The 27,303-nt window shown below is 43.1% G+C and overlaps 1 protein-coding gene across 3 annotated transcripts in view; it reads left to right on the top strand.

Annotated features, from left to right (window-relative positions):
• Positions 1–27,303, top strand: part of FANCC (FA complementation group C) — a 190,638-nt gene that overhangs the window by 14,482 nt on the left and 148,853 nt on the right. For 2 of the 3 annotated variants that reach the window (XM_075599116.1, XM_075599123.1), the window contains one exon: positions 1,563–1,657. The exons of the other annotated variant lie outside the window; for it this stretch is intronic. In XM_075599116.1, the coding sequence (XP_075455231.1) occupies positions 1,563–1,657 (95 nt within the window). The remainder of the gene's footprint in view (positions 1–1,562; positions 1,658–27,303) is intronic. 3 annotated transcript variants of the gene reach the window in all.

The raw sequence follows: 27,303 nt of genomic DNA, 5'->3' as shown, positions 1-27,303 counted from the left end.
TGAAGGGGTACGTGATAAAATAGCACTGTATTCAAACGGAAAGCAAAGATAGACTGTGACGAAGAAACCTTTTGAAAGACAATTTTTGCTGCCTTAGTACAGGTCGTGTGAACTCCTCATGTCAGTGGAGCAATCTGCTTTCTTGGCCTGTTAACTGAATCCATTCTTAATAAACCGTGTGCACTGCTAATTTTAAAGAAATGTCTAGCCCTTTTCTGTATTGCTTATATTAAAAAAAAAAAAACATTTGATCTGTCCTTTGAAACCTCACATTATTTTCAATGCATGACTCTTATTATTGGAGCAAAAATGCAAATCATAATGCCAAACTGCTATATTTTCAGTTTTGCTATAACATCCGCAACAAATGTTGAAAATGAATATCCCAAAGTATAGAACTACTAAAATGTAACTGGAACATTCTTGATCTCTGTCAAGGAACCTTTGTGAATCCCTGAGGCCTGGTTGGTTAATATAATGGACTTAGCAGCCTAGAATACCTTCTACTGAAAGTGTAGCACTGAGGGAGAGGACCTGAAAAGAACCAAGAACGTTAGTGGAGACTAAGGCCTGGGACATAGTGGTGTGAGCAAGGCTGAGCCGTGCTGAGCCGCGCTCACACTCGGCACTGAGCCCCTGCAGCCGCAATGAGAGCGGCTTTAGCAGGGGCTTGCGCACGCGTCCGCACGCTTGGGGAAGCGTGTGTCTTAAGAAGTTTTCAAATTTTGCGCTCGCCGGAGCGCAGGGCCAGTCACGTGAGCGGTTCGCCCAATGAGGGCGAACCAGCTCTGTGACGTCACTGGCCCGCCCCTGACACGCCCACGGACAGCGCGCTGTGTAAGGCCAGGGAAAGCACCGCTTTCCCTGAGCCTCAGCGCGCCTCCGCACTGATTAAATCACTATGTCCCAGGCCTAAGATTATTCCCATGGTTATTGCCCTCATTAGACTACAACCTATTCACCATTATTCCCCATGCAGTCATAGATTTGTGGGTGGGACAGATTACAAGAAGCTTGCGCTCGGATGTATTGGAATTGACTTATTTATACTGAGTGTAAGTGAACATAGGGATAAACAAGAGGTTGTTGCAATGCATCACTAATTACGCCCTTTTAGATATTGAGAGAAATACAATTTTCTAATGCAGGAATACACTTAGTAATATTAAGTAAGCAGTCTTCAGGAATGCAGATGTAGATCTTGTGGCCCCTTTTAGTGGATCATTCTGAATGATGTGCTTGCATTTGGGGGATTACTGTACAAAAAGAGCTGTCTCTCTTTCATACTGGGGTAAGATATTTGGTCTATGAAAAATTCTCTAAACTTTTTTTTTTTCCAAAAGGTAAACATATTGAAATCCATTACTTCCAATGACAAATCTGTGTGAAAATATGCAACCAAATTCCAGGCAACAAAAAGGATTTTCCTACATGATATACTGTACAATTACCAAAGTCATTTGCCCCCTCCCCCCCCCCCCACCTGGCTGCAGATTCACCTCTGCATCTTTTTTGTTCCAATCCTTTGTTTTTAATTCTGATGACCACTTGTGTGTCTGCAGAGGAGACCCGGAAGGCATTGATGTGTTGCTTGTGTTGCTTGCATAGCAGTGAACCACAAAACGCCGTGGAAGTGAAAGCCAACAATTGGATACAGGTAAGTCGATTTTGCTTCGACATTCAAGAACCCATAAATAATCTAGCTACTTGGCGGCTTTTTGTCAAAGCACTGCAGATGGTATTGATACTTAAAGATGTACGTTGGACTGTAAACAGAAGAATATGAACCGCCTGCTTTATTCAATGCAGCTGCAGCAAATAATGTATAATGCTGAGTGAGGAAATGTTGGCCCTAAATACGATGAGTGGGTCCAGCATGTTACTAGTAATATCTTGTGCTTAGGAAAACATGAATATTTTCCTCTTTGTATTGGCAACAGGTTTTAAGGGGACTGGAGATCTAACACTTTGGGGCAGATTCATCAAGCACCAGTACGGGCTACGATCCGGCGTTAACGTCCATTTAAATCCATCACGGTTAGCGCCGGATCAGCGCTTGATGAAACGATCTTGATAACTATTATATTTATGAAATTTTAACACGGGGGTAAGGACTGAAACATTTCTCCAGTGCAAAAATCGTTTTTGGAACACTGTCGCACGCAGTGTAATTCGGTTATACAGTATACAATGTTAGAAATGGGTTAAATTGCTCCCTACGGAAAAGTGAAAAAAAAATGAACTTGTCTATGCATATATGTATTTTAATAATCTAAATGAAAAACCATACAATTTCTGCCACGTGGATGCTGCTGCCAAGAATGTATATGAATAGAACGTGTTTGTGAAGTTATACAGGGGGCCCCTTTCCTGCCAGAGGGGCCCGCATCACATTGTGCCCTCTGGCAGCCCCAGGGTTATAAGCAAAAGCTACCGTTAATGCAGGAGTTCCCAACTCCAGTCCTCAAGGTCCCCTCCCACCCCCCAACAGGTCAGGATATCCCTGCTTCAGCACAGGTGGCTCAATTAGTGGCTCCGTCAAAGACTGCATGTGCTGAAGCAGGGAGATCCTGAGCGGTTGGGGGGTGTGGGGAGAGGGGAGGGGGAACTGGAGTTGAGGGTCCCTGCGTTAATGTATTGCTCTTCTGCTCTGCAGGTGTTGGGGCATTGTTGCTTCTTTCTTCTTTGGCTGACATTTGACATGACAAACCTGCTTCTTTTCACCTCCGTGATGCTCTCCGGTGGAGCGTGGGGGATTCTCTGCTCCCCCTCCTTCATTCTCTCCGATTTTTACAATCCCGTGCGTTATTTCTTCAGGAGTGGGTATGTTTTATTGGAACAGGTTTTTAGAGCAGCTTCTAAAAGCAACTTTATAGCCTTGAACTTTACTGCAAACGACTGATTTCGAGCATACTTCTAAATGTTTACAATTAATTACAAATGTTTCATGTCAAAGTTTTTTTTTTTTTTTTTTAATACTGTAGCTGCACTTTAAAACTGTTTAATAATGCATCTGTAAACATTAAAGCTTTGGTAGTGAATTATTTGTAGTCTGCATACTGTAGGTAGTTTGAGGTTTATGAAATTAGATATTTAGCATGAAATAGTTTTGCATTTGCTGGCCTTTTAAGTCAGCAGTCCACCCTTATTTACTACTTTTAATATAGAATTGTCAAGTTGGAAATAAATGAGACCTGTTAAGTTGTGAATCCATTTTTGATACCTAAACCGTTCTGTTATAGAGGCCTGCAACACAAACTAGAAATTAGCTAGGGGAAAACAAATAATAAAAACAAAAAAATCGAAATGTGTATATATTTAAAATAGGCTTAGTTTTATTTTTAAAAGGTAATCCAAGCAACACTTCAAAATATATCTCTTTTTAATATATGCAGCCTTTGATTGCCTTTTATTGACAAGCTGCTGATCGATTCGTTCTTTGGTGATCAATCGGCAAATATCCTGCTTCCCATTGTTCACTGCCCACAATGGGGCCAGGCCCGCTGCGAGGGGGGGCCGCTGCGCCGACAGAAACTCCTGCTCTCAAGCGAATCGAGATCAGGACTCGCGACTGAGCGCTAGGCCATGCCCCCCGGCGGTTCAGCCAATGAGGTCGAACCTGCCGGGTGATGTCACGCCCCCCCCCCCGTCTTTCCCCCTGCAGCTCTCTGCTGACCGGGGAACTCGGCTGCACGCGCCACCTGCCTCGCAGACGTGCGTGCAGCGCAGGCACTGGGGCCGTCGCCTAACTCAGAGGCTACAATGTATCCTTAGATCACTTAAGTGACATTATCTATTGTTAGTTTACAGTTCAAACTGCTGGGAATATTGGCAAAAGATTATCAGAAACAGGAAAGTTTTGTAAAGACCTTGCGCTGCTGGGGAGGTGTAATTAAAACCTGCTATAGAAATCCAAGGATGCTCAGTATATTAAAACTCATTGAAAATGGCATTGAGTTGGATTAAAAAACAAAAAAATTGAGTGTTTAATACTACAGAACTGATTTATTTAAAAAAACAAATGTACTGTAGGATTTTGCATGGATTGCCGCTTTAAAACAATAACTGGGTAAAGCAGTAACATTATGGTGAAGCTCAGTCAAATTCTCCTCCTCACTTTTAAAGCTTTACACTCTTCTGCCCCTCCTTACATCTCAGCCCTAATTTCTCGCTATGCTCCATCCGGGCTCTTGGGTTCTGCTCAAGGATGTCTTCTCTCTACCACCTTTGTATCTAAAGCCCTCTGCCGCCTTAAACCTTTCTCACTGACTGCCCCACACCTCTGAGATGTCCTTCCCCTCAATATCCGACTAGCACCCCCTCTATCCACCTTTAAGACCCACCTTAAAACTCACCTGCTAACGAAGCATATGAGTAGCTTCGCAGCTTATATTATACACATGATACATAAAGCTTGGCCCCCTGCAGACGCACTTGCCAGAATGCCCTCCTATCTCTGTATGTCCTTCCTACTTACCAATTCGATTGTACAGTGTTACTTTTATGTCTGAAGCACTTATTCCTATGATCTTATTTGTATTATTTGTTATTTACACTGGCGACACACTTTATTCGAGCTCGGCTAGTCCCACGAATTCGGGTATACCCGGGTGTATTGAGGTTTGTGACTGTTTTCTGCCCGAGTGCATTGGGTTATTTTCAAGCAAGGGATGGAAGCATTTTATTCCCGCTGGCTGCAATACTGCACAGTATATATATATATACTGCATTACAATTCATGAATTTATGCCATCTGGTAGACACGCGAAGCATTGCAGCCTATTAAATCCTAATCATTATCATTTAACAGATCAGCCGCCCGTCAGCCAGGCATGAACCCAGGCTGGGAAGGCAAACGCAACGGGGTCTGTCAGAGGTGAGGAGCGGCGCATTCCAGGTATCTGCCAGGTACATACTGGGTATTTGCTCGAATAAAGTGTGTCGGTGCAGTATATGATTGTCGTGTGTATTACTGCTGTGAAGCACTACTGTATGTACATTAATGGCGCTATATAAATAAAGACATACATACATATATACATTGCCTAAGAGGCCTGTAATATTGCTTTGAAGATTCCTCTGGCAACACAATGGTTAACATTTGCTACATAATGTGAGCAGCAGCGTCAACCCAGTTCAAACGCCTGTGTCGGGGCTCCTTGTCACATTGGGCAAGTCACTTTATCTCTTTAAAATATAAACTCTATGGAGCAGGAACTCCTTGTATCTGCAAAATCTATGTACAGCCACGCGTACACTGTCAGCACAACATAATATAAATATATAGAGATAGATAGATTTTTTTTAAAATATATTTTCAAAATTATATACCTACGTATCTGGGTTTCAACCTTAAAGCACCAATCGGCGTTGCTCTTTGTTTCTTCTCGTACCCGAACCACCTGATCTGGGGGTTTCTGACCTCTGAGGGGGCCCACTTGATTCCTGTGGTACTGGCACCAGGAAAAAGTGTTTGCCCGCCAGACACAAAATGGCCACAGGGTCGGGTGTCACTCAGAACATGTTGCGGCTTTCTATTGGTGACCCTGGCGACCATGTTTGTAGTTTTTGTTTTAAGAAAATACAAATTATTCTTTAAAAAATTCAGAGGAACATCAACTCCGAGGACCCCCACATTTCGGATGAAAAAAATATTTTGTGGGGGAAATTTCTGCTTTAATAGTAGTCCTGATTTAGGCATTGGGCTCAATTAAAAATACCACATAGTTGACAATGTGACCTTCAAGACTAGTCAGAGGACTATAACTAAATAATGCTGCATTATTTCTGAAGTGCACTGAACAGATCTAAGTTGTAAACGATGTAATGGATATTCATAAAGATGGGCATTTGTAAAAGTCCCCAAAAATCATTTGACGTGCAAATTTCTCAAACAAAAAAGGACTTTCTTTGTTACCCAACATACAGCAGTGCCAGACAATGTTTAATAAGCCCCTCCTGTGTTGTAGGGTCAGCCTCCCAAGTTCAACATGACCTTCCCTCCATTGCTTACGGTCGCTTTCGCCCTGTATTCTTTAGTGTTTCTTTGGTCTCTACTCCGTAGGGACGGTACTTTGCAGTGCCACATTGACCTCCAATGGCAGAGCCATTAAACATTGCCGGTCTCTGAAAGTACTCCTTCTGGAATGACAGCCCCGGTGATGCAGGGGAGACATTGGGGACGAGGAAATCCCTCCTCCTAGAGACCATACAGGGTTGTGAGGCAGCCATCAACGCGCTTTCGGAAGGGGATGGTTAAGGCGCGGACATAATGTGATGCATGCACAAACTGGTGTCACTCCGTATTCAGTATTTTTTTGGTGTGAAGAGTGTAATTCAGACACCAGCCTGCACACGACTGCCCAGCCCCAGCAGCTACTTGGAATGGTCTACAGTGGTTTCTTATTGCTATGAAACTCAGCATTTTAAGATTATGGGGCATATGCATCAAGTGCCGGTATGGGTTATCGCGCCTGTTCCAGCGTTGACTTCCATTTTCTTGAATCTGAGTTAACGCCGGAACAGGTACAAGAGCCCGTACTGGCGCTTCATGTGTCTGCACCTATGTGTGTTGCTGGGGCAGAATTTAAAGTTCCACCGTGTACATGTTTATATGATTGCCAGATGTCTGAAGCATCTACTGCCAGAGTAACTACCAATGGGGACAAGCCTCAGCCACAGAAGCCAAGGAAAGCAAATTCTAAAACCATACACCCGGTGTGGGTATTGTGTGATCAACATGGCTTGATAAATACAAAAATAAATTATGCGTTCTTTGTGTATGTGTGTGTGTGTGTGTGTGTTGACATTTTCCAGAGACAGATGCAGTGCTTCTGCATGGTTTACAACATCTGAATACGCTCTAAAGAACCCACCAGTAAGAGGCTGCATATGTAATCTTCTTGACCGCTTGGTTAAAAAAAAAATTAGACAGATGGGTGGTTATGTTTTGTCACACACCTCATCCATCAATCTGAAGAACGCCTAATGTAATTTCCCAATATGCAACCCCACTAGAAATTTCTGAGGTTTGATTTTCAGATAAGGGACGAAAGCTACCACTTTCAGTTCACAGCCCTTCCTTGTGAACTAACGTCAGCACCCATAACATTCATAAAAACCATTGTGGTCATCTAAGAAAACAAAGGAATCAATGTAGTGCCGTACCTGGACGACTGGCTGATAACAAGGAATTCTCGGAACACATTGAAAGAAGATCTTGCCAGGGGTAATCAAACATCTGAGTAAGGGTTCCTTTAGTCAAATGGATACAAATTGGCCATCAAATAAGATTTATTTTGGATTGTCGCTTCATTATTGGTCAGAAGATGCATGAATATATTGGGTCTAATGTCCTGTACAATAGAAGCACCCTGATCAAGATTTTATATGGAGGATTTCCAAAAGATTATGTGTCTAAAATGGTGGCAATACAACACATTTTGGAAGAAAGGGATGGGAATGGCTTCTTCTGATGCCAGCCTAAAAAGTTGGGATGGTGAACTATGAAGAAGTTATGTACAGGGATGATGCAATTCCTGGGAAAAGAGTCTTTCAGCCAATGTGATCACGTGCTGTAAGCATTTCAGCAGTACTTAGTAAGAAAACCAGTAAAGACCCAATCGGCCAACATGGTGGTGGTGGTATATGTAAACTAACAACATGGAACGCGATACAGCCAGCTATGAAGAAGTGAGTGATTTTGGTATAGGCACAGACACATGTACTCAAGCTTTGTGGGGTTCATATTCCACACACAAGGAATGCGAAAGCAGATTATCTCAGCAGTCAAGAAATCCATCTGGGAGAATAGATCTCATGGCTCATGTCTACCAGACAGAATTGCAAGGTGAAAAACCTTTGGTTCGAAATACAAGCAGGAAAATCCATGCCACACATGATTTAAGTATCCCATGGGATTTAATAAGTGCATATATATTTTCTCCTTTTACCTCTTATTCCGAAAGTATTGAGAAAAACAAAGGAGGATCAGGAAGTATTGTCAGTAATTCCAGTGGCCAGAAGAACTTGGTTCATGCTAGACAACCTGTAGAGGTTGCCAAAAAGAGATTTCTTGATTTTTTTATTTCAAAATTTTTATTAGTCATTAATACAGTTCACATAGTTACAGAAATATTTTGGCCTAATACAAGATTTTTTCATTTTGTTGGTGTTGTCAGGAAAAGTCTCAACGCTCCCCCGACCCTTCATCTTGGATCCACAGGGGTAGCGTGAGTGTAGAAACAGAAAAAAAGGGGGGGGGGTGGAAAGAGAGGGGGGGCCGGGGCCTCCATCCTCCTCAGTTTCCATTGATGGAGTCCCTGTTCTATCCCGACTCCTCCGTTGCTCCCTTGAGGTGTTTTAGGGTTAGTGTACCGTTTGGGTCAGCCATGGCTCACATATCTTGTAAAAAGAAGCCGTGGTCCTTTTCAGAAAGGCTGATAGTTTCTCCATTTCCATCACCTCTTGTATCCTTTTTTTTACCGTTTGCTTAAATGGGGGAGACATCTCCCAGGAGGCAGCCACCGCACATCTGGCCGCTGTGAGAATGAAGGAGACTAATTTTCCTGTTGGTTGGTCAAGTGTCTCTAATGGCCTGGACAACAGGTATGTCAGCGGGTCAACGGGTATTATGAGGTCCGTGACCTCTTTTATTAAATTTTGTATGGTTTCCCAGTATTTCTGAATTTCCGGACACGACCACCAAATATGGGCCATGTCCCCCTTTTGACCGCAACCTCTCCAGCATAGATCGGAGGCCAGGGGGTAGATTTGATTTATTCTAACTGGGGTAAGATACCAGCGAAACAATATTTTGTATATATTTTCTTTGATTGTGGTACATATGGAGGTTCCTGAGGCTGTTTCCCAAATACTTTCCCAATCCTCTCGGTCTATAACTATATTCAATTCTGCTGCCCAATGTAGCATGTAATCGTGGGTGGGGGCGTCTGTTGCCCTCTCCAGTTCTGCATAAATTTGTGTTATAAGACCTTTTTGGTGGGCTGTTTCCTTACATAGCCGCTCGAAACCAGTGAGAGGGGGAAATTCCAAGGTTGGGGATAATGTTTGAATAAAGTGTTGAATTTGTAGGTACTTAAAGACGTTCAGCCCTACTATTTCATATTTGGTTTGTAAGCTTTGATAACTCAGGAACTGCCCAAAACTCAGGAGGTCGACAACCGCTCTAATATTTTTTGCTTTAAATTGATCGAATTGTCTGGGCTCACAGCCAGGTGGGAATTTCGGATTTTTAAGAATTGGTGTAAGTTGGGAATGAGGTGCCGTGAGCTTGAATTTGAGTTTGCATTTCGTCCAGGTCTCCCATGTATGTCTCATTGGACCCAATTTGAGTTTACTATTCTGCATGTCTTCCCTGCTCGGCCACCAAAGGCATGCTGGCAGTGAAGGTGTCCCGGCATATTGCGTTTCTATGTCTAGCCAGCAATATTGGCTTGGGTTTGAGTTCCAGACTACTAGCTGTCGCAGCTGGGTGGCTTGGTAGTATCTTGTAATGTCTGGGACCCCAAGTCCTCCTCTCCCCCTTGAGGCCAGTAAGACTGTTCTGGCGATTCTGGGTTTTTTACCCTGCCAAATAAAAACCCTGAGCCAGGGATGTGGACCGGGAGAGCCTGGAAGTGGTATAGCAATCTAGGGAGTATGTTCATTTTTACCGAGATCATTCTCCCAATCCATGATATTTGGTATGCTCCCCATTTATTTAGGTCTTGTCTGATTTTCCGAAATAGGGCCGGGTAATTATGTTGGTATAGAGATTGGTAGTTCCTCGATATCTTGCCTCCCAAATATTTGATACTGGAGGAGCTCCATCGGTAGTTAAAATTTAGTTTTAGGAGTTTCACCTCTGGCTCTGGCAGGCTTAAATTCAGAGCTTCGGATTTGTCACTATTGATTTTGTATCCTGAGATTCTTCCGAAGTCTAGGCGTTCTTTTTGGAGGTTGGGGAGGGAAATTTGGGTTTTGGAAAGAGTTAAGATGACATCATCTGCGAATAGGGATATTTTATGTTGCTTGTGCCCAATTTCTATTCCTTGGATGTCTACATTGGTTCGAATTGCAGATGCCAGGGGTTCTATGGTTAGTGCAAAGAGGAGAGGGGACAGGGGGCACCCCTGTCGAGTACCGTTTGTGATCTCGAATCTCTGATTGCTGCCTCCTGGTAATTTTACCATTGCTGACGGGTTCTGGTAGAGTCTACGGACCCCTTCTAGGTATGCGTCTTTGAAGCCAAATTTACGCATAGTGTGGTCCAAAAATAGCCAATCTATTCTATCAAACGCCTTCTCTGCGTCTAGGCTCAAGAGTAGGGCTTTGGTTCCTGTGAGGTGGACATGATCAATAATATTGATTATCTTACGAGTGTTGTCTGAGGCTTGCCTGCCCGCGACAAATCCTACTTGATCAATGTTTATTAGTCTCGGTAAGATGGGGTTTAATCTATTTGCAAGTATTTTACTATATAATTTAAGGTCGGTGTTGAGAGGAGAGATTGGACGATAGCTTCCACATTGCATCGGGTCTCTGCCTTCCTTGTGTATAATGGCTAGGTTAGCAAGGGACATTGAGGGGATTTGGTTCCCTTCCATAAAATGGTTAAACGTTTTTAGGAGATGCGTGGATAGTGTGGGCAAGAATCTCTTGTTATAGACATTGGTGAAACCGTCAGGGCCAGGTGACTTAGAGAGTTTTAACGCTTTGACCGCCTCTTCCAGTTCCTCTTTTGAAATCTCAGCGTTGAGGACTGTGTTTTCCTCCTCCGTCAATGTAGGGAGGTGACATTTGTCTAAATATTGTTTTATAGTTCGGCTGCTATCGGTTCAGGTCGGCCATTTTTGGATCTTAGGTTATATAGCTTGGTATAATATTTAGTAAACTGCTGCTATTTTGTTATCGCTGTATTGTATCTCACCAGATCTATTCTTGATCACCGTTATTTGGGATCTCTTTTGTATTCCTCTCAGTCTTCTAGCCAAAAGCCTGTCGGCCTTGTTACCCTTATCATAGTATTGTTGATTGGTCCATTTGAGGGCCTTCTCAACGTCTTCTAGCTGGGCTTGTCTAAGTTTTATTCTGGCTGCTGTTAGAGCTTTATATATATTTTTTGATGGGTTAGCTTTATGGGTTTATTTTATTGTCCTAATGTTATCTGTAAGTTCTCTGATTAGCGTTTGTCAGACTTTTTTCCTATGGGATGCGATAGAGATGAATTTCCCTCTAATTGCTGCCTTATGGGCTTCCCATAGGATTGCCGGGGAGGAAACTGATCCTGCGTTAAAAAAGATGTAGTCCATAAGTGAGGTAGGGCGGGGGGGTAGGAGGGGGGTGTTGTTGGTGCTGGGAAGTGGGTTCAGAGTCTTGCATCGTTATCCTGGCGATGCTCAAGTACCTTGTTTTATAATTCACTGTGACATTTAACCATATTACAACCTTAAACTTGCATTGAGTACAGCCACAGTGATTACCAACATCTTTAGGGCTCACTTTGGAAATAAACATAACAGCTTGTACCCTACAGTGTTCCGAGGTAGCCTCTTATGCGTCTACATGTGAGTGTTCATTCCCTTTATATCCTCCGTCACTCGAAGTGGGTATAGCTATAGATGTGCATACAGGAATTTTAACCTTGCCCGAGGGCTTTGAACTATTATATATCTGGGTTTTTCGGGGGGGGGGGTCTTATTAACCTGCGGGGGGGGGAGGGTGGGGGGGGATGGGATATCAGGTTCCCCTTCGTCCTTCTGTCATACATCTAACACGGTATTTAGTGGTGCATAGTAACATTCAACAATCAACATTCTGCGTGTACTAGACCGCCTTGATATCTGACCTCCCTCAGGCGTTCTGTGGGCTAAGCATTACCGCGCCTTCAGAGTTCAGATGCATCCTCCGCTATGGCGGTGTGTTAGACTTCAACCCTTCAGCAAGCGACTAGTATGCTACTTTAAACTTAGCAGCAAGGGTATGCATTGGAACAACGGGGGGGGGGTCGTCTTGGAGGGGTAGGAGGGGGGGAATCCGGGTACAGAGCCGGGGAGGGGGAAAGGGGAAGATATACAACATTTGGGATGGAGGAATTTACATTGAAGAACGTTGAACTTTATACATTAATCGCAGTCTTTATATTTATGAGTCTGTGGCTTGTATTTAGTCAAGCGGCTCTCTGCATTTCTCCGGTTTGTGCTAGCCAGTCCCGGATTACTGCGTTACAACCCCGTGGGCCGTGTTGCATGGTAGGGGCGTTTGTACTCACGGTTTCCGGCGTGTCCAGCACTCTACCTGGGGGGGGGGGTATGGTATGAGGCCTTGCTTAGCGGACTTGGCTCATGCGGTTCCTGCGTTTGTGAGCCTTCTCCACCCTCCCCATAAATAGAGGCGAATTAGGAAGGAAGGGGCAAGATGTGAACTCTATTTCTCGTTGCCCATGCGGCACTCGATTCCGCCGTCCCTCTCTCTCGCCGGATCAGGCCGTAAGCTTGCGTCTTCCAGGATCGTCTACTCCTCTTCAGCAGCGTCGGGGCCCGCCAGTGGCGTGGATGTCAGCAGCTTGTGATGGCGAGGTAGGATGTAGAGTGTTGAGGTGGGGTTGACCCTTTTCGGCCGCGTATCTGGATACTCTGTGTTCTGGCGCCTTATGTTAGGTATTCTAGCCACCATTGGGTCGTGATGTACAATTTCTCTCGGGATCCCGGGTTACTTGGAGTGACAGGGTTGCACTTTAGGACAGTTAACCGGGTAACTGGGTAGGCACAGCAAACTGGGTGCAGGGGTTAACTTGGGGTTAACTTGGGTGTCCGGCCTCTGGCTCTTTTATTTGGCCCGTATCTGTTTTTGACCTGCCAGTCTCTCGGATGCTCTGACCGGAGGGTCCTCTGTGTCCGGCCTTTGGGATCTGGAGGGGCCTGTGCTCCAATCTGCAGGTGGGTTCAGTCCCAGCGCCTTTGCAAATTGTATCATATCTTCTGGATGCCTGATTGTGAGGTATTTGCCATTCTTTTGCCCAAGGAGCTTAAACGGAAATCCCCATTTATATTTAATCTCATTATCACGGAGCAGCGTGGTCAGCGGCTTCATTTCTTTACGTCGGTTTACCATGACTTTGGATAAGTCGTTGTATATTTGAAGGGGGTCGTCATTGAACTTGACAGGCTCTTGTGCTCGGCAGGCCTCCATTATTTGCTCCTTTATAGAATACCTGTGGAGGCGGACAATGACATCCCTGGACCGGTTAGGGTCTTCAGACCGCGGTCCCAGAGCACGGTGGGCTCTATCCATCTCCAGGTCTTTATGGTTAAGGTCTCCACATATCGAGGTGAAAAAGTCTAGGAGATAAGATTTTATCTGACCAGGAGGAACCGATTCCGGTATGCCGCGGATTCTTATGTTCTGACGTATGTCGCGGTTCTCCTGGTCTTCTAAACTGTCCCTCAGTAGAAAAACGGGGAAGAACCCCACGTGGAAGCTGCAAATATGGCAAGTGCTGTATGTTAAAAAATCACATAAACCGGCATCACTAATGGTAAATAAAGCATGGAGTGTCCCGTGATGAACCCGATGTAATGTGTGGGTCTGTGTAACACCCGCCTCACCTGCGGGACATAGCCGATGATACCAGCCCCCTGGCTAAGATGGAAACAGCCTCCTCACTTGGGACTGCGGTGCTGGCTCCCCGGTGTAACAGGACTGGCTGTTGGTAGTAGAGACCTGCAAGCAGAGTCTCCCGCCGCCTTACCGGGTGCACGATGGTGATGCCGCGATGTGACGTCCAATGAAGTCTGGGGGGTGGTGGTCACTGCAGGAGAAACGGAGAGCGATGCAGGGCTATGGCCGTTCGTCCCCGTCAGCTGTAGTCCGTCCTGAGGCAGGTGAGGGATAAGGGTGTAGACCGCACACAGGTTCAGAACGCCGGATCCACTCTGCAGCTCCTGGAGGAAATCCTCTGATGACAACAGCTGATCTGCAACGATTGGAGCCGGGGCGTGCTGCAACACCACTGAAGCAAAAATAGAAAAAGAGAAAAAGCGGAGCACTGCCAGAAAATTGAGTGAAGACTGGGGCAAAAAGATAAATAAAGATTATTTATTGGGCATATTGGCCAAAAAAAGACAAACACACAAGGTTAAAACTCTGACGCGTTTCCCGCCGTGGAGGCGCTTTATCAAAGAGTACTGAGGTTCTCACAGTGTCAGACTATATAGTAGTCCCTGAAGTATACGCCCTAATCTAAATCCAATGAATTGGGTGATGGTCTGATTAGTTAATTATGCAAACAGCCCTAGTTGAAAGCTGAAGCAAAGGTCAATAATATAGGATGTTAACCTGACACTAGTCATAGTGTGAGACTGTGAGAGCCTAAAAAATACAACAAATAACAATTAATACAAAACAAAAAGAAGAGAAAGACTAATATTAAACATCATAGCAACAATGTGTGTGAATGTATCAATATTATAAGGACATATATATATAATAAACAATAAAAAATATATAGTCAAATGATATGTATATGCTAGATGAACACTAATAGAGTATAACTAGATATATAAGTGACAATATAGGCTATGTGTATACTTAATGTATAAACATAGATATATGATGTGAAGGATATTAACAAAATTAATATAAAATAGTTTTAAAACCATATATAATTAAGTATGAAAAACATTTATTATGATTAGTAAACAAAATTAGTCTAGTCTTCAATGTGAAATAAACAATTTATACACATAATATTAAAAAGTGCTAATAAAAAACCCACATATAATATATAATACAATCACCTGTGTATAACTATGCGATAAATAATAAATAATAAATACATATATAAGTCTATAATGATTGTGATAGTGAGATATATATAAGCCAATAATATATATAATCATCAGGTGATTTATCTTGAAAGATAGATATATGTTATACGATTAAAACATTCCAGACAATGAGGACATATATGTAAATATATATATATCAAGTAAAACTAATGGGTATAAATCCCGTAGAAGATATAGATGAATCTAGAGCATTGCTTTAACTATCTATACAGATCTATGTTTGAGCATAGAAGACAGATTTATAGGAAATGCTTCAATTCCCAGTCAATATTGATGCCAAAGGGTTGCATGGTACCTAAACTGTACATCCAGTACATTTCTTTTCTGTTTAGTATACCCAGCCTGTCTCCTCCCCGGGTTGGGGCATGTATGTGATCTATTCCTGAAAAGGAAAAGTTCTTAATTGTCCCCTGTGGACATGATGAAAAATGCCTAGAAACCGGGTGGGATTGATCCCTCTTGTTGATGGCACGGACATGTTCCATGATTCGTTTTTTGAGGGGCCTAATGGTGCGTCCCACATAACCCCTACTGCATCCGCATCTCAAAAGATATACTGTATAGCTGGAATTGCAGTTGATGAAGGTATGTATAATGTGTTCAACCTTTGGGTTAATACTTGTAATTTTTTTAATTTTATTTGCATACTTGCAAATACTGCAATGCCCGCATGGGAAAAATCCCTTAGGGATATTGCTAATCCGTTTGAAATTCAAACTGGAGTCAAAAAGACTAGGGGAGAGTGATGTGCCCAATGACTTCGCTTTCCTGAAAACGAATTTTGGTTTCATGTCAATAATGGATGACAAATCATGATCTAGTTTTAAAGTATCCCAATGCTTGTGTATAATGTGTCGGATACGGTCTGACTGTGTGCTTTGTTGAGTAATGAACAGTGGTGTAACCATATGATCTGATGATGGTTTCTTTCTAGAGGAGTTCAAAAGGTCCCTTCTATCTAGTTGTTTAACAGAATTCAATGCCTCTGTGATATGTAATATATTGTAACCCCTAGATTTAAATCTAGAGACGAGGTCTTTTGATTGAACATCAAAAGATTCTTCTGTTGAACACAACCGTTTCAGTCTAATGAATTGTCCTTTGAGTATACCTTTTTTAAGGTATTTTGAATGATTACTGTCTGCTCTAAGGTAAGAATTGCGCGCATTCGGCTTCCTATAGATATCAGTTTGGATGCACCCCCGCATATCCACATACAACATTAGGTCCAGATAATAAATGTAGTGAGTATTCTCCTGAAAAGTGAAATGTAAATTGTGATCATTAACATTAAGTTGGTGAATGAATGTTTGGAGTGAAGTGAGGTCACCGTCCCAGATAAATAAAAGATCATCTATGTAGCGTTTATAGAATTTAATTTGGTGCCTGAAAGAATTATTATCACTAAAAATGAAATTAGACTCCCACAACCCCATAAAAAGATTTGCATATGAGGGTGCGAAAGAAGTGCCCATAGCGGTGCCCCGAAGTTGTAAATAAAATTGTGAGTCAAATCTAAAATAATTGTGCGTGAGTAAAAATGTGATAGAGTCTAATAGAAAAGTGCATAGTGCTGGTGCTAAGTGAGATGATGAGAGATAATGTTGTATGGCGGAAATGCCTTGCTCATGTTTGATAATATTGTAGATGGAGGTCACATCCATAGTCACCCATCTGTAACTCTCTCGCCACTGTATATGGTTAAGGTCAAATATCAATTGGCTGGAATCTTTCAAAAAAGATGGCAGTGTTTGTACAATTGGTTGAAGGTATGCATCTATGAACCGAGAGAGTCCATCTCCCAAAGATCCAATACTCGCCACAATGGGCCGTCCCGGAGGACTTATGAGTGACTTGTGGATCTTTGGGAGATGGTGAAAGATGGGGACTATGGGATTAGGAGAGCATAAAAATTCAAATTCTTTTTTGCTTAGTACATACAATTCTCTCCCAAGGTCAAGCAGATCATTCAGTTCATGTAGAAAAATCGTGGTAGGGTCAGAGGACAATTTGCGATAGGCCTGGTCCTCAGACAGCTGTCTTAATGCTTCCTGTTTATAGGACTCAGCGGATTGAACAACAATCGCACCACCCTTGTCTGCATTTTTAATAACAATAGTTTTGTCTGATTTTAAAGTTTGTAATTCTTGCAGTTCAAGGGTGGTTAGATTGCTGCTCAGATGTGTATTCTTTTTACAATTTTCCGCTAGATTCCTCAGATCCTTTTCCACTAGTCTTTCAAATGTGGTGATGAAAGGGCTCTTAGAGCCATAGGGACAAAAGGTGGATTTCTTTCTAAAAGTGGTGTGTTCAAAGCTGAGAAAGTTAGAAAGGGACATCTCCTCAGAATTGTTCTCTATATCTTGTTCCATATATAAATCTTCCAAGTCAGAAACAGCACAATAGTCTTTAAATGAGAGACTAGAAACAATTGGTTCTGGTGAGTCAACGCCAGAATAGTCTGGCGTTGACTCCACAGAATCACATAACATAGGCACATCCAAAATGGGTACAACATTATTTTGTTTGTTCGAAAAGAATTTTTTTAAAGACAACTTGCGAGTAAATCGCTGCAGGTCGATATAAGTGTTAAAGAGGTCGAAGTCGCATTGGGGGGCAAAGTTCAACCCTCTGTTTAATAGGGATAATTGTCCAGTAGTCAATGTCTTGTTAGAGATGTTGATAACGTTATTATCCTCTGTGGTTAAGAGTACTTTTTCCTCTTTGTCGCCCCTCTTGAACCCCCTCTTCCTCTTTGACCTCCTTGTCCTTGATAGTTTTTTGACTCCTGAGATTTGTTCATTTGGGAAAAATGTCCTGTAGACCCAGACGTGGAAGCTTCTCTGGTATCTATACCTGTGGTGCTTTTTCCCCTCCAAGTATCTGATGTGATATCAAAAGACACAGATGGATATTTGTTTTCATTTTCTGAGGTGTCTGACTCATAACTGGAGGTGTCTGTGTATTTGGACTTTAAGATGGATTTTTTTGGGGTACTAGATGTTTTATCTCTATGAGTATGTGGCTGTGAGGGTGTTCTGGATCTTCCTCTATTGGGGTTAGTGTTCCCTGGACTTTCCCAGGTATAGACCTGATTTCTCTCATAGTCTAACCTATCACGGTCAAATTTAGACTGCTTTTTTTGCATGATTGTATCTTCCATGTCTTCAATATTGCTTAATAGGATTTTGTCATTATTTGAGAAATGGTCCATGTTTTCAAAAGATCTAAGTTTATTTTGTAATGTTTTAATCTCAGTGCCTAATGATACACTCTCTGTCCTCTTATGTTCCATGATCAAGTCCATGAGTTTAAATGAACATTCATTGAGTGTGTCTTTCCATTTCTGCTCAAATTCTTTGGTACTAAAACCAAAAGTAGGAGCTTTTTTGATCCTCAATCCTCGAGGGATTCTCTTGGTTTTTGTATAATTCTGTAATGTGGTTATGTCCCACCATAATCTGATGTTATCTGTCAGTAGTTTTTCTAGTTTGAGAAAATGGGCTGTTAAGTCTGAATTTTCTTCACATATAAACTCAGTGGAAGTGTCAAAAACATGTTCTGCTCTCTTAATTCTTTTGGTATTATCACCACATGTTTGAACAAAAAGATTACTCTGTACATCTTCATTTTCAGAATGGTCAATGTCCTCCATGATGGTATGTAAAAAAGTATATGTTAAAAAGAGGGTTGTAGTGCATGAATTACTGTCTTAGAAAAAAAATATATATATATATGTGTAGTTGTAAGAAAAAATGCCTCAACAGTCTTTGAAAAAAGAATTATATATAATAAACAATTCAAATCAATCACTTGCTCATATGAGCTACCATATGAGCTACCAACAGGTGACCTTTGCTTCAGCTTTCAACTAGGGCTGTTTGCATAATTAACTAATCAGACCATCACCCAATTCATTGGATTTAGATTAGGGCGTATACTTCAGGGACTACTATATAGTCTGACACTGTGAGAACCTCAGTACTCTTTGATAAAGCGCCTCCACGGCGGGAAACGCGTCAGAGTTTTAACCTCTTTTTTTGGCCAATATGCCCAATAAATAATCTTTATTTATCTTTTTGCCCCAGTCTTCACTCAATTTTCTGGCAGTGCTCCGCTTTTTCTCTTTTTCTATTTAAACTGTCCCTCAAACTGCTCACCTCTGCTCCCAGACGATAGATCTCGTTCGCCGCGTCTTCCTGGGACTGCAGGGTGTCGGCCATTTTAGTTTCTAAGGCCGTGGTGCGCTCTGTGAGGCCCGTTATGTCCTGTTTTAGTTCAGTGACAGTGGCCCGCAAATCTGCCTGCAGCGAGGCATGAAGTTTGTCTAGCATGGAAGCCATAAGCTCCTGCATGTAGTCTCTGGTGAGCCCTTCTTCTGGTGGCGGGGGCATTTCGTTAAGGTCTCGTTCCGTTGCTGCCTGTTTGGTCCCGCGTGCGCTGGTGGAGCCGGCGCCATCTTGGTTTTTTGAAACAGCCTTTGAGCTCCGTTGCGAGGGAGAGAAGAATCTTGTGACTCCTTGAGCCGTTTGGGCTTTCGGTCTGCCCATCATTTCTGCTGCGGATGTTGCCTGCAAGGTATTTTATTGATTTTGCTAATTTTTTGTGGGGGGGGAAGCGTTTATATCGCTGGTATTATACGAGGGCCTGTGGAGCTCCTCTGCTACACGACCGTCCTCATCACGCCCCCGAGATTTCTTGATTTTAAGGGACACTGACCTGGACAATATCAGAAAAATATTGCGCAACTCCCAAATTGGCTTGCAGTTTATTAGTAAAATTCTACATTTTAATCCTGAATCTAATAACAAAGGAGTCATTTAGTTGCATCTTTAGATAAAAAGTTAATTGAGCCTGCTAACCCACCAAGGTAAACTCAATTTCAGCAGGTACCTCTACTAAATGTATATTATTGTCCAGTGCTCTGAACTTGGTGACATGTGAAATTGCCTAAAGCTTTAAATGAATAAAGCATAATGCAATCTGTGATTTAGTACAATTAAAAACTGGCATAAGCCAGAAACAAGGTTCCTTAGTGGAAAGTAATAATATATACACACACACTTCTCTTAGAGAGAGAGAGTGAACTTTAAGCTGTCAATAATTACTATAATTAGTATTATACCTGTTCGTTAATTAGAGAATTGGTAGGGAGCTAAGAACCTGAAGGGTGTGGTCAAACACCTCCGAAAAATTACAGACAATCTGCTATCCGCGCTCGTGCTGTCCTAAAGAAGTCTTGTAGGACCGGCAGTCACCCCTTGCTTCTAAGTGCGTGGAGCATCTCCCCAATAAAACGCTCCTAAACTGGGGGCTCCCAAAGGAGACCCCAAACGACAAGAAAAACAAAACACACACAGCGCACTGGGGATTAGTTACCAAACATAACAAACGATAGACACACAATAAGAGCCTCTAATCAATGTTATTAGTAAAAAAAAAAGTACTTTTAATCATAAAAAACGGTTTTAATGACCACACAACACATAATATTACACAGATAGTAATTAATTCAAAATACAATGCTGCCAGATCATTGGCTATACATGTGGATATACGCGCGTGGGTGACCTCCTGATGAAGCACGTGGGTGCGAAACGCGTAGAGGTCACGAGAGGTCACTCTCGCGCTGTGCTGATTGGCTGAGGCGGTGGCTGCTATCCAGGAAGTGCGGGCTGTCTGTTTACATCTCCACGGCTGAGGCTGTCCGGTGCTCCAGCTAGTGGTTCAGTTTGCGCTACTCTGGTGAGTGCTTGCCTCCCCCAATTCAGTATTTGGCCCAGCACCTGTGTCTGTATATTTTGTACAGCACTGCATCTAGGGTCTGTGTGATACTTGAGGGTATTTATATATTTGGAGTGCTAGCTCCTAGTATAGGGCAGCATTGTATTTTGAATTTATTACTATCTGTGTAATATTACAGTATGTGTTGTGTGGTCATTAAGACCGTTTTTTATGATTTAAAGTACTTTTTTCACTAATAACATTGATTAGAGGCTCTTATTGTGTGTCTATCATTTGTTATGTTTGGTAACTAATCCCCGGTGCGCTGTGTGTGTTTTTTGTTTTTCACCTACGAAAAACTATTTAACAGAACAGAATTAGGTAAGGTCAGACCTACCCCTATAATGGAATGTATCAGTAACACTATAATCATTCAATACCTTTTATGAAGTATGTAGCTGGAAAATAATTAGCCTTACATTTTCAAACACAACAAAAGTACTAATCCTGTGCTCCTCCCTAATTGGCTTGCAATTTATTTGTGACATTCTAAATTTAAACCCCAAGACTAATAGGAAAGTAGGAATTTTTTTAACCAGTCTTTGAAACTTTATTATAGGCTAGAAAAAGGTCTACTAATAAATACTTTTCATATTTTGGAATACGTTTTGAGTCGTGGAGTGCAGCAAAAGGACTTGCACGAAACGGAAGAAGCAAATATAGCTTAAATCTTGAATTTATTTCATGAACTTAAGGAAAAAGGTTTTAAACCAAGGTTTCTAAAGCTCGCAGTTATCGACGACGAGCGATAGGAAGGGCGTCTTTCTTGATTGATTCTTTGACAAACATTTTTTATTATGGCAATTTATACTAAGTTCAGGGGTAAGATAGGAAGAGTAGACTCATGAGGCTCGGACATAGAGCTTTCATTTGCAGTTGGGCCTACAGTCCAACATTGGTGTGGTGGTGTCCATAATGTTCAATTTACTGTTCCAGCCAATGAGGTTCTCATGGAGAATATGCTTGACAACTACAGCAAGCTCTCTGTAACCTGGCAGAAAGGACGAGAACGTCTGAGGAGGGATAAAGGAAAATAGTCTGGAAGGACTAAAACATTTTAAAAAGCAATACAACTTTGATCTGAATGAAGAGTCAAGGAAAAAGTAGTGGAGTCCAGAAGACGTGCTGGGAGTAGAGGTGGCCAACCTAAAATTATAACGGAGATGCAGATGGGGTGAGGCTCCAGGCAATCCTGGCTCCTGGTAGTTCCTGGAGCGGGACCTGCACATTGGCCTGTGGAGTCAGAAGAGGAAGCAGGTTATATATACAGTTGATACATACATCACTTGAAATTGCTTTTTAATTTGCTTTGAAACCCAAATGTGTTCCAGTCATTAACAGCAAAATGAATGGAATTCATCAAGCAGTGATGCTGGGTTTCACACCCTGATCTGGCGGTACCAGTCATACGACTTAAATAGCAGTTTGTGCCGGCTTGGGGTGCGATATCCTGCATCACGGCTTGATGAACCCCGGCCATTGTGTTAAGAAAGTGATATTAATTTAGCTTTGTCCCATGCTCATATTTAGGGTGTTATTCATTAAACTGCAATGGTGCCTATTGATTTTAATGCATGTTTCCCTGCATTAGTGCACCAATAGGCACTGTTGTATTTGAAAGTATGACCCCACCCCTTAACATTCAAGCTGCTTTTAAAAAACAATGTATAAGTTACTTGTAGACCACATGACATTGAAACAAATGAAGTTATAATTAACATAATTTCTGGTCCATGCACCTCCATTGCTAGCTGCACCAGGCATCTCCAGTGCTCAGCGGGTCGGAAGCAACCTGACTCATTAAGAAGCCGTACCTGCCTACAGCTGAATAAAAGATAATGCCCCACCTGAAGAGGCACCACTTCCACTGGGTAGCCAAACCCAACCAACAGAATACGGAGGAGGAGGAAGTTTGAGACTTGGCACAACAATAGTTGCAGTTTTATGAAACGCAAAAAATGTACCATCAGGGGCATGTGTAGATTAAAATGGGTACTTGAGGGAGACCAACTCCCCTACTTAAACAGCTTATAGTGGTACACAAGCAATGAACCCAGGACAGAACCACCTCAACGCTAGTTGAGATGTGCAATATTGAGATCTAGTGCACCGGCAAAAGTTACAAGTAGAACACAATTGACTTCTGCCAAAACCCGTCAAACACCCCACTACCTACACCTTTAAGATGAGACCACGTACTAGAGCAGGGGTGGGGAACCTTTTTTCTGCCAAGGGCCATTTTGATATTTATAAAATCATTCGAGGGCCATACAAAATTATCAACTTAAAAATTAGCCTGCTATATTTGGTCAAACACCCACTCTCAGACTGTCAGACCCGCTCTCAGACTGTCAGACCCGCTCTTAGACTGTCAGACCCACTCTCAGGCTCTCAGACCCGCTCTCAGGCTCTCAGACCCACTCTCAGACCCACTCTCAGACCCGCTCTCAGACCCGCTCTCAGACCCGCTCTCAGACTCGCTCTCAGACTCGCTCTCAGACTCGCTCTCAGACCCACACACACTCACCCACCCACACACACACACTAAATCACCCACACACACACACACACTAAATCACCTCCACACACACACTAAATCACCCACACACACACTAAATCACCCACACACACACACTAAATCACCCACACACACTAAATCACCCACACACACACACTAAATCACCCACACACACACACTAAATCACCCCCACACACACACTAAATCACCCACACACACACTAAATCACCCACACACACACACTAAATAACCCACACACTAAATCACCCACACACACACTCACCCACACACTCACCCACAATCACCCACACACACAATCACCCACCCACACACAAAATCACACACACACACAAAATCACCCACTCACCCCCACACACACTAAATCACCCACCCACACACACTAAATCACCCACCCACACACACTAAATCACCCCCACACACACACAATCACCCACACCACACACACTCACCCACAAAATCACCCACACACAATCACAATCACCCACCCACACACCCAATCACACACACACAATCACACTCACCCACAATCACCCACCCACACACACAAAATCCCACACAAAATCACCCCCACACACACACTCACGCACACACACACACACACACACACACTCACCCACAAAATCACCCACAAACACACTCACACACAAACACCCACCCACACAAAATCACACCCACCCACACAAAATCACACACACACACACACACACACACACACACACACACACACACACACACACACACACACACACACACACACACACACACACACACTCACCCCCACACTCACCTACACACACTAAATCACCCAACCACACACACTAAATCACCCACCCACACACTAAATCACCCACACACACAAAATCACCCACACACACTAAATCACTGTAGACGGACGTTCACAGAGGTACACAATTTGGAGACGTTTATAATGTGAAATTATAATAAGGCTTTATTGTGCCTTTTCCTTTTCATCAGGAAATCCATCCAAACACAGGGGGGGGAACAAAGCTTCTATTCACTTGGGAGTATTTCTAGTGAAACACTATGCAATAATTCACATCTCCCTTAGTCAAGCATTTCTCGCAGCCCCAAAACATATAGCATGAAATAAGCAGATATAAGCAGTCTCTTAAAAATAAAAGTCTTATCTGTTTCTTGGAGGGAAAAATCTTCTCACTTCCTGGTTCAGCTTCAGGTGTAGTAGTTTTCCCTGTGTCTTGAAATCAGCTCTATTATATTGGGTGATCTGCTTCTCCCGCTCTGTCTCCTGTTGATCATATTCGTCATCAAAGGGAGCGGTCTTTTCTGTTCGTGCCCAGTTCAGGCACCCCCACCATTCTTGGGGTGTTTTGTGGGTGTGACTCGGTTCGGGTTCCCCGTAAGAGATGTCTTCCTCTTTATTGGACTGGAAGGGCCACTCTTCCGTGGGGTAGGGTTCATTACTGGAACGCTGCATCTTGTCCTCCATTTTTAGGCTATCAGGTGTAATTTTCTTCCTGACCTCAGGAGGCGCTATTGCAGCTGTTGCTACTGTATTTGCTAGAACCCCCAATTGTGGTAGTCCTACAGGTGGGCATATTTTGCTTGTAGAGGTCGTAGCTCTCACAGGCATCTCTGTAGACTTTTCTTCTTGGGTAAATTTTACAATATCAGCATTACTGTGCATGCTCATCAGGTATACAAGTTGTGCAGTTGCTAGGTAAAAAAAATCTATTTGCTTTACACCATTTTCTTGCAGGGTGCAATCTCCCCGCTTCAGCAACAGAATTTTGTTTTCTGCCTGAGTTCAGTAATTTTCAGTCTCATCTTTGGGTATTATGGCATTCACACTTCACACTTTGGGTGTCTGTTTTTGCTCCCAAGATATATATAGGCAGACTTTTTTACTTGCAGAAAAAAAACATTCTTTGCAGTGGACTATTTCTTTCATTCCTGGCAGGGTGACTCAACATTCAGCAATTGGTTTTGAAAAACCTTTTACACAGTTCAGAAATCACTTTTTCCTCTATAGGGCAATTTTACACTCGGCATTTGTTTGCTAAAAATTCCCCTGCTTCAGCACAGTCTTGTATCAATTTTCACACTTTTCTGCATATACTCCATTCACAGCTGGTAGTCCTATGCGGTGTGGCAACCTTTATTTGCAAAATCAGTACCACTCGTGGGTCACCATCTGTATTCACTGCTTCAGCGAAACTTTTGAAAACAACAAACACCTATCCCTTTTCAAGGGCTGACTCACTTCTTGAACCCTGACTATGGCTGAAAGGCAAAACCCCTATTTCAATGACCATATTACACTTTGTGATAGGCAAATTAAGGTTTAGCTACTTCAGCAGTCTCTTCTGGGTTTTTGTAAGTTTCAGTGCAGTGTGGTTTCAGTGGTGTGTATCCCTTTAATTCCGATCTCTGCTGCATGAGGTTTTTTTTTTCTCAGACTGTTTGTAGGCAAAAAGCATTAAAAAAAATTCACATAAAAATCTCCGGTCCTTTTTAACTACAAAGACACCTCTTGTCCCACCTCGGACACCATATGTAGACGGACGTTCACAGAGGTACACAATTTGGAGACAAAGCTTCTATTTACTTGGGAGTATTTCTAGTGAAACACTATGCAATAATTCACATCTCCCTTAGTCAAGCATTTCTCGCAGCCTAAAAACATATAGCATGAAATAAGCAGATATGAGCAGTCTCTTAAGAATAAAAGTCTTATCTGTTTCTTGGAGGGAAAATCTTCTCACTTCCTGGTTCAGCTTCAGGTGTAGTAGTTTTCCCTGTGTCTTGAAATCAGCTCTGCTGTGCAGAGCTCCAGACTGGTCAGCTCCAGAGCTCTGGGTTTCTTTTGGTCAGTCTCTCCTGGGATTCAAGAACCTCTGCTCTGTCTCTCCAAAGGTCAGCTCTCAGTCAGAGCTAAGGAGGAGTCCCTTCCTGTCTGGACAGACAGGTTTTTGTAAACAATCTAATCAAGCAGGTGGTATTTAGTAATTAACTACCACACTGCTAGATTAAAGGCACATTACTGAACAGGGATAAGTCCCCTGTTACAATCACCCACACACACTAAATCACCCACACACACTAAATCACCCACACACTAAATCACCCACACACACACACACTCACACACCCACAAAATCACCCACACATACACTCACCTACAATCACACACACACACACACACACACACACACACACACACACACACACACACACACACACACACACACACACACACACACACACACACACACACACACACTCACCCACCCAATATCACCCACACACAATCACCCACACACAATCACACACACACAATCACACACACACAATCACACACACACAATCACACACACACAATCACACACACACACACACACACACACACACACACACACACACACAATCAAGAATGACAATCAGCTGCAAGAAGTGACAACTTGAGATGCATGAGATCACACAGTCATTTTATGGGGCAAAGATCATTTGGGGGGGTGGGGTCTGCAAAAGTTAATCATACAACTTGTATTGAAGTCAAGGAGACCAATGATGCTGGGATTAGGCTGCGTCCCCGCTAGCGCTGAGCGGGCGGTGCTTGGCGAGGTGACTTGCATATATATATATATATCTCCAAGTCCCCGCTCACGCGATGCGCGCGTATGCGGCGGGCACACACGCTCACCGGCGCTTAAGTAAACATTTTTTTAAAAAACTTTCTAGCTTCCCCTGCAGCGTCCCCCCCGCCTAAAATTTGTTTAAGCGCCAATGAGCGTGTGTGCCTACGCATCGCGTGAGCGGGGGCTCGCATATATATATGCGAATCACCTCGCCAAGCGCCGCACGCTCAGCGCTAGCGAGGACGCAGCCTGTGTGTGGAGGAGGACCGTGTAAGTGCGCGGGGGGGGATTCTGAGCAGGGGGGCATCGGAGGAGGACCGTGTAAGTGCGCGGGGGGGATTCTGAGCAGGGGGGCATCGGAGGAGGACCGTGTAATTGCGCAGGGGGGGGGGATTCTGAGCAGGGGGGCATCGGAGGAGGACCGTGTAAGTGCGCAGGGGGGGGGGATTCTGAGCAGGGGGGCATCGGAGGAGGACCGTGTAAGTGCGCGGGGGGGGATTCTGAGCAGGGGGGC

This window comes from Ascaphus truei, chromosome 1 (genome assembly GCF_040206685.1).
Source record: "Ascaphus truei isolate aAscTru1 chromosome 1, aAscTru1.hap1, whole genome shotgun sequence".
Classification (NCBI taxonomy): Eukaryota; Metazoa; Chordata; class Amphibia; order Anura; family Ascaphidae; genus Ascaphus; species Ascaphus truei.
Note: the sequence above shows the minus strand (reverse complement) of the source record. Positions and strands in the feature narration are given on the sequence as shown.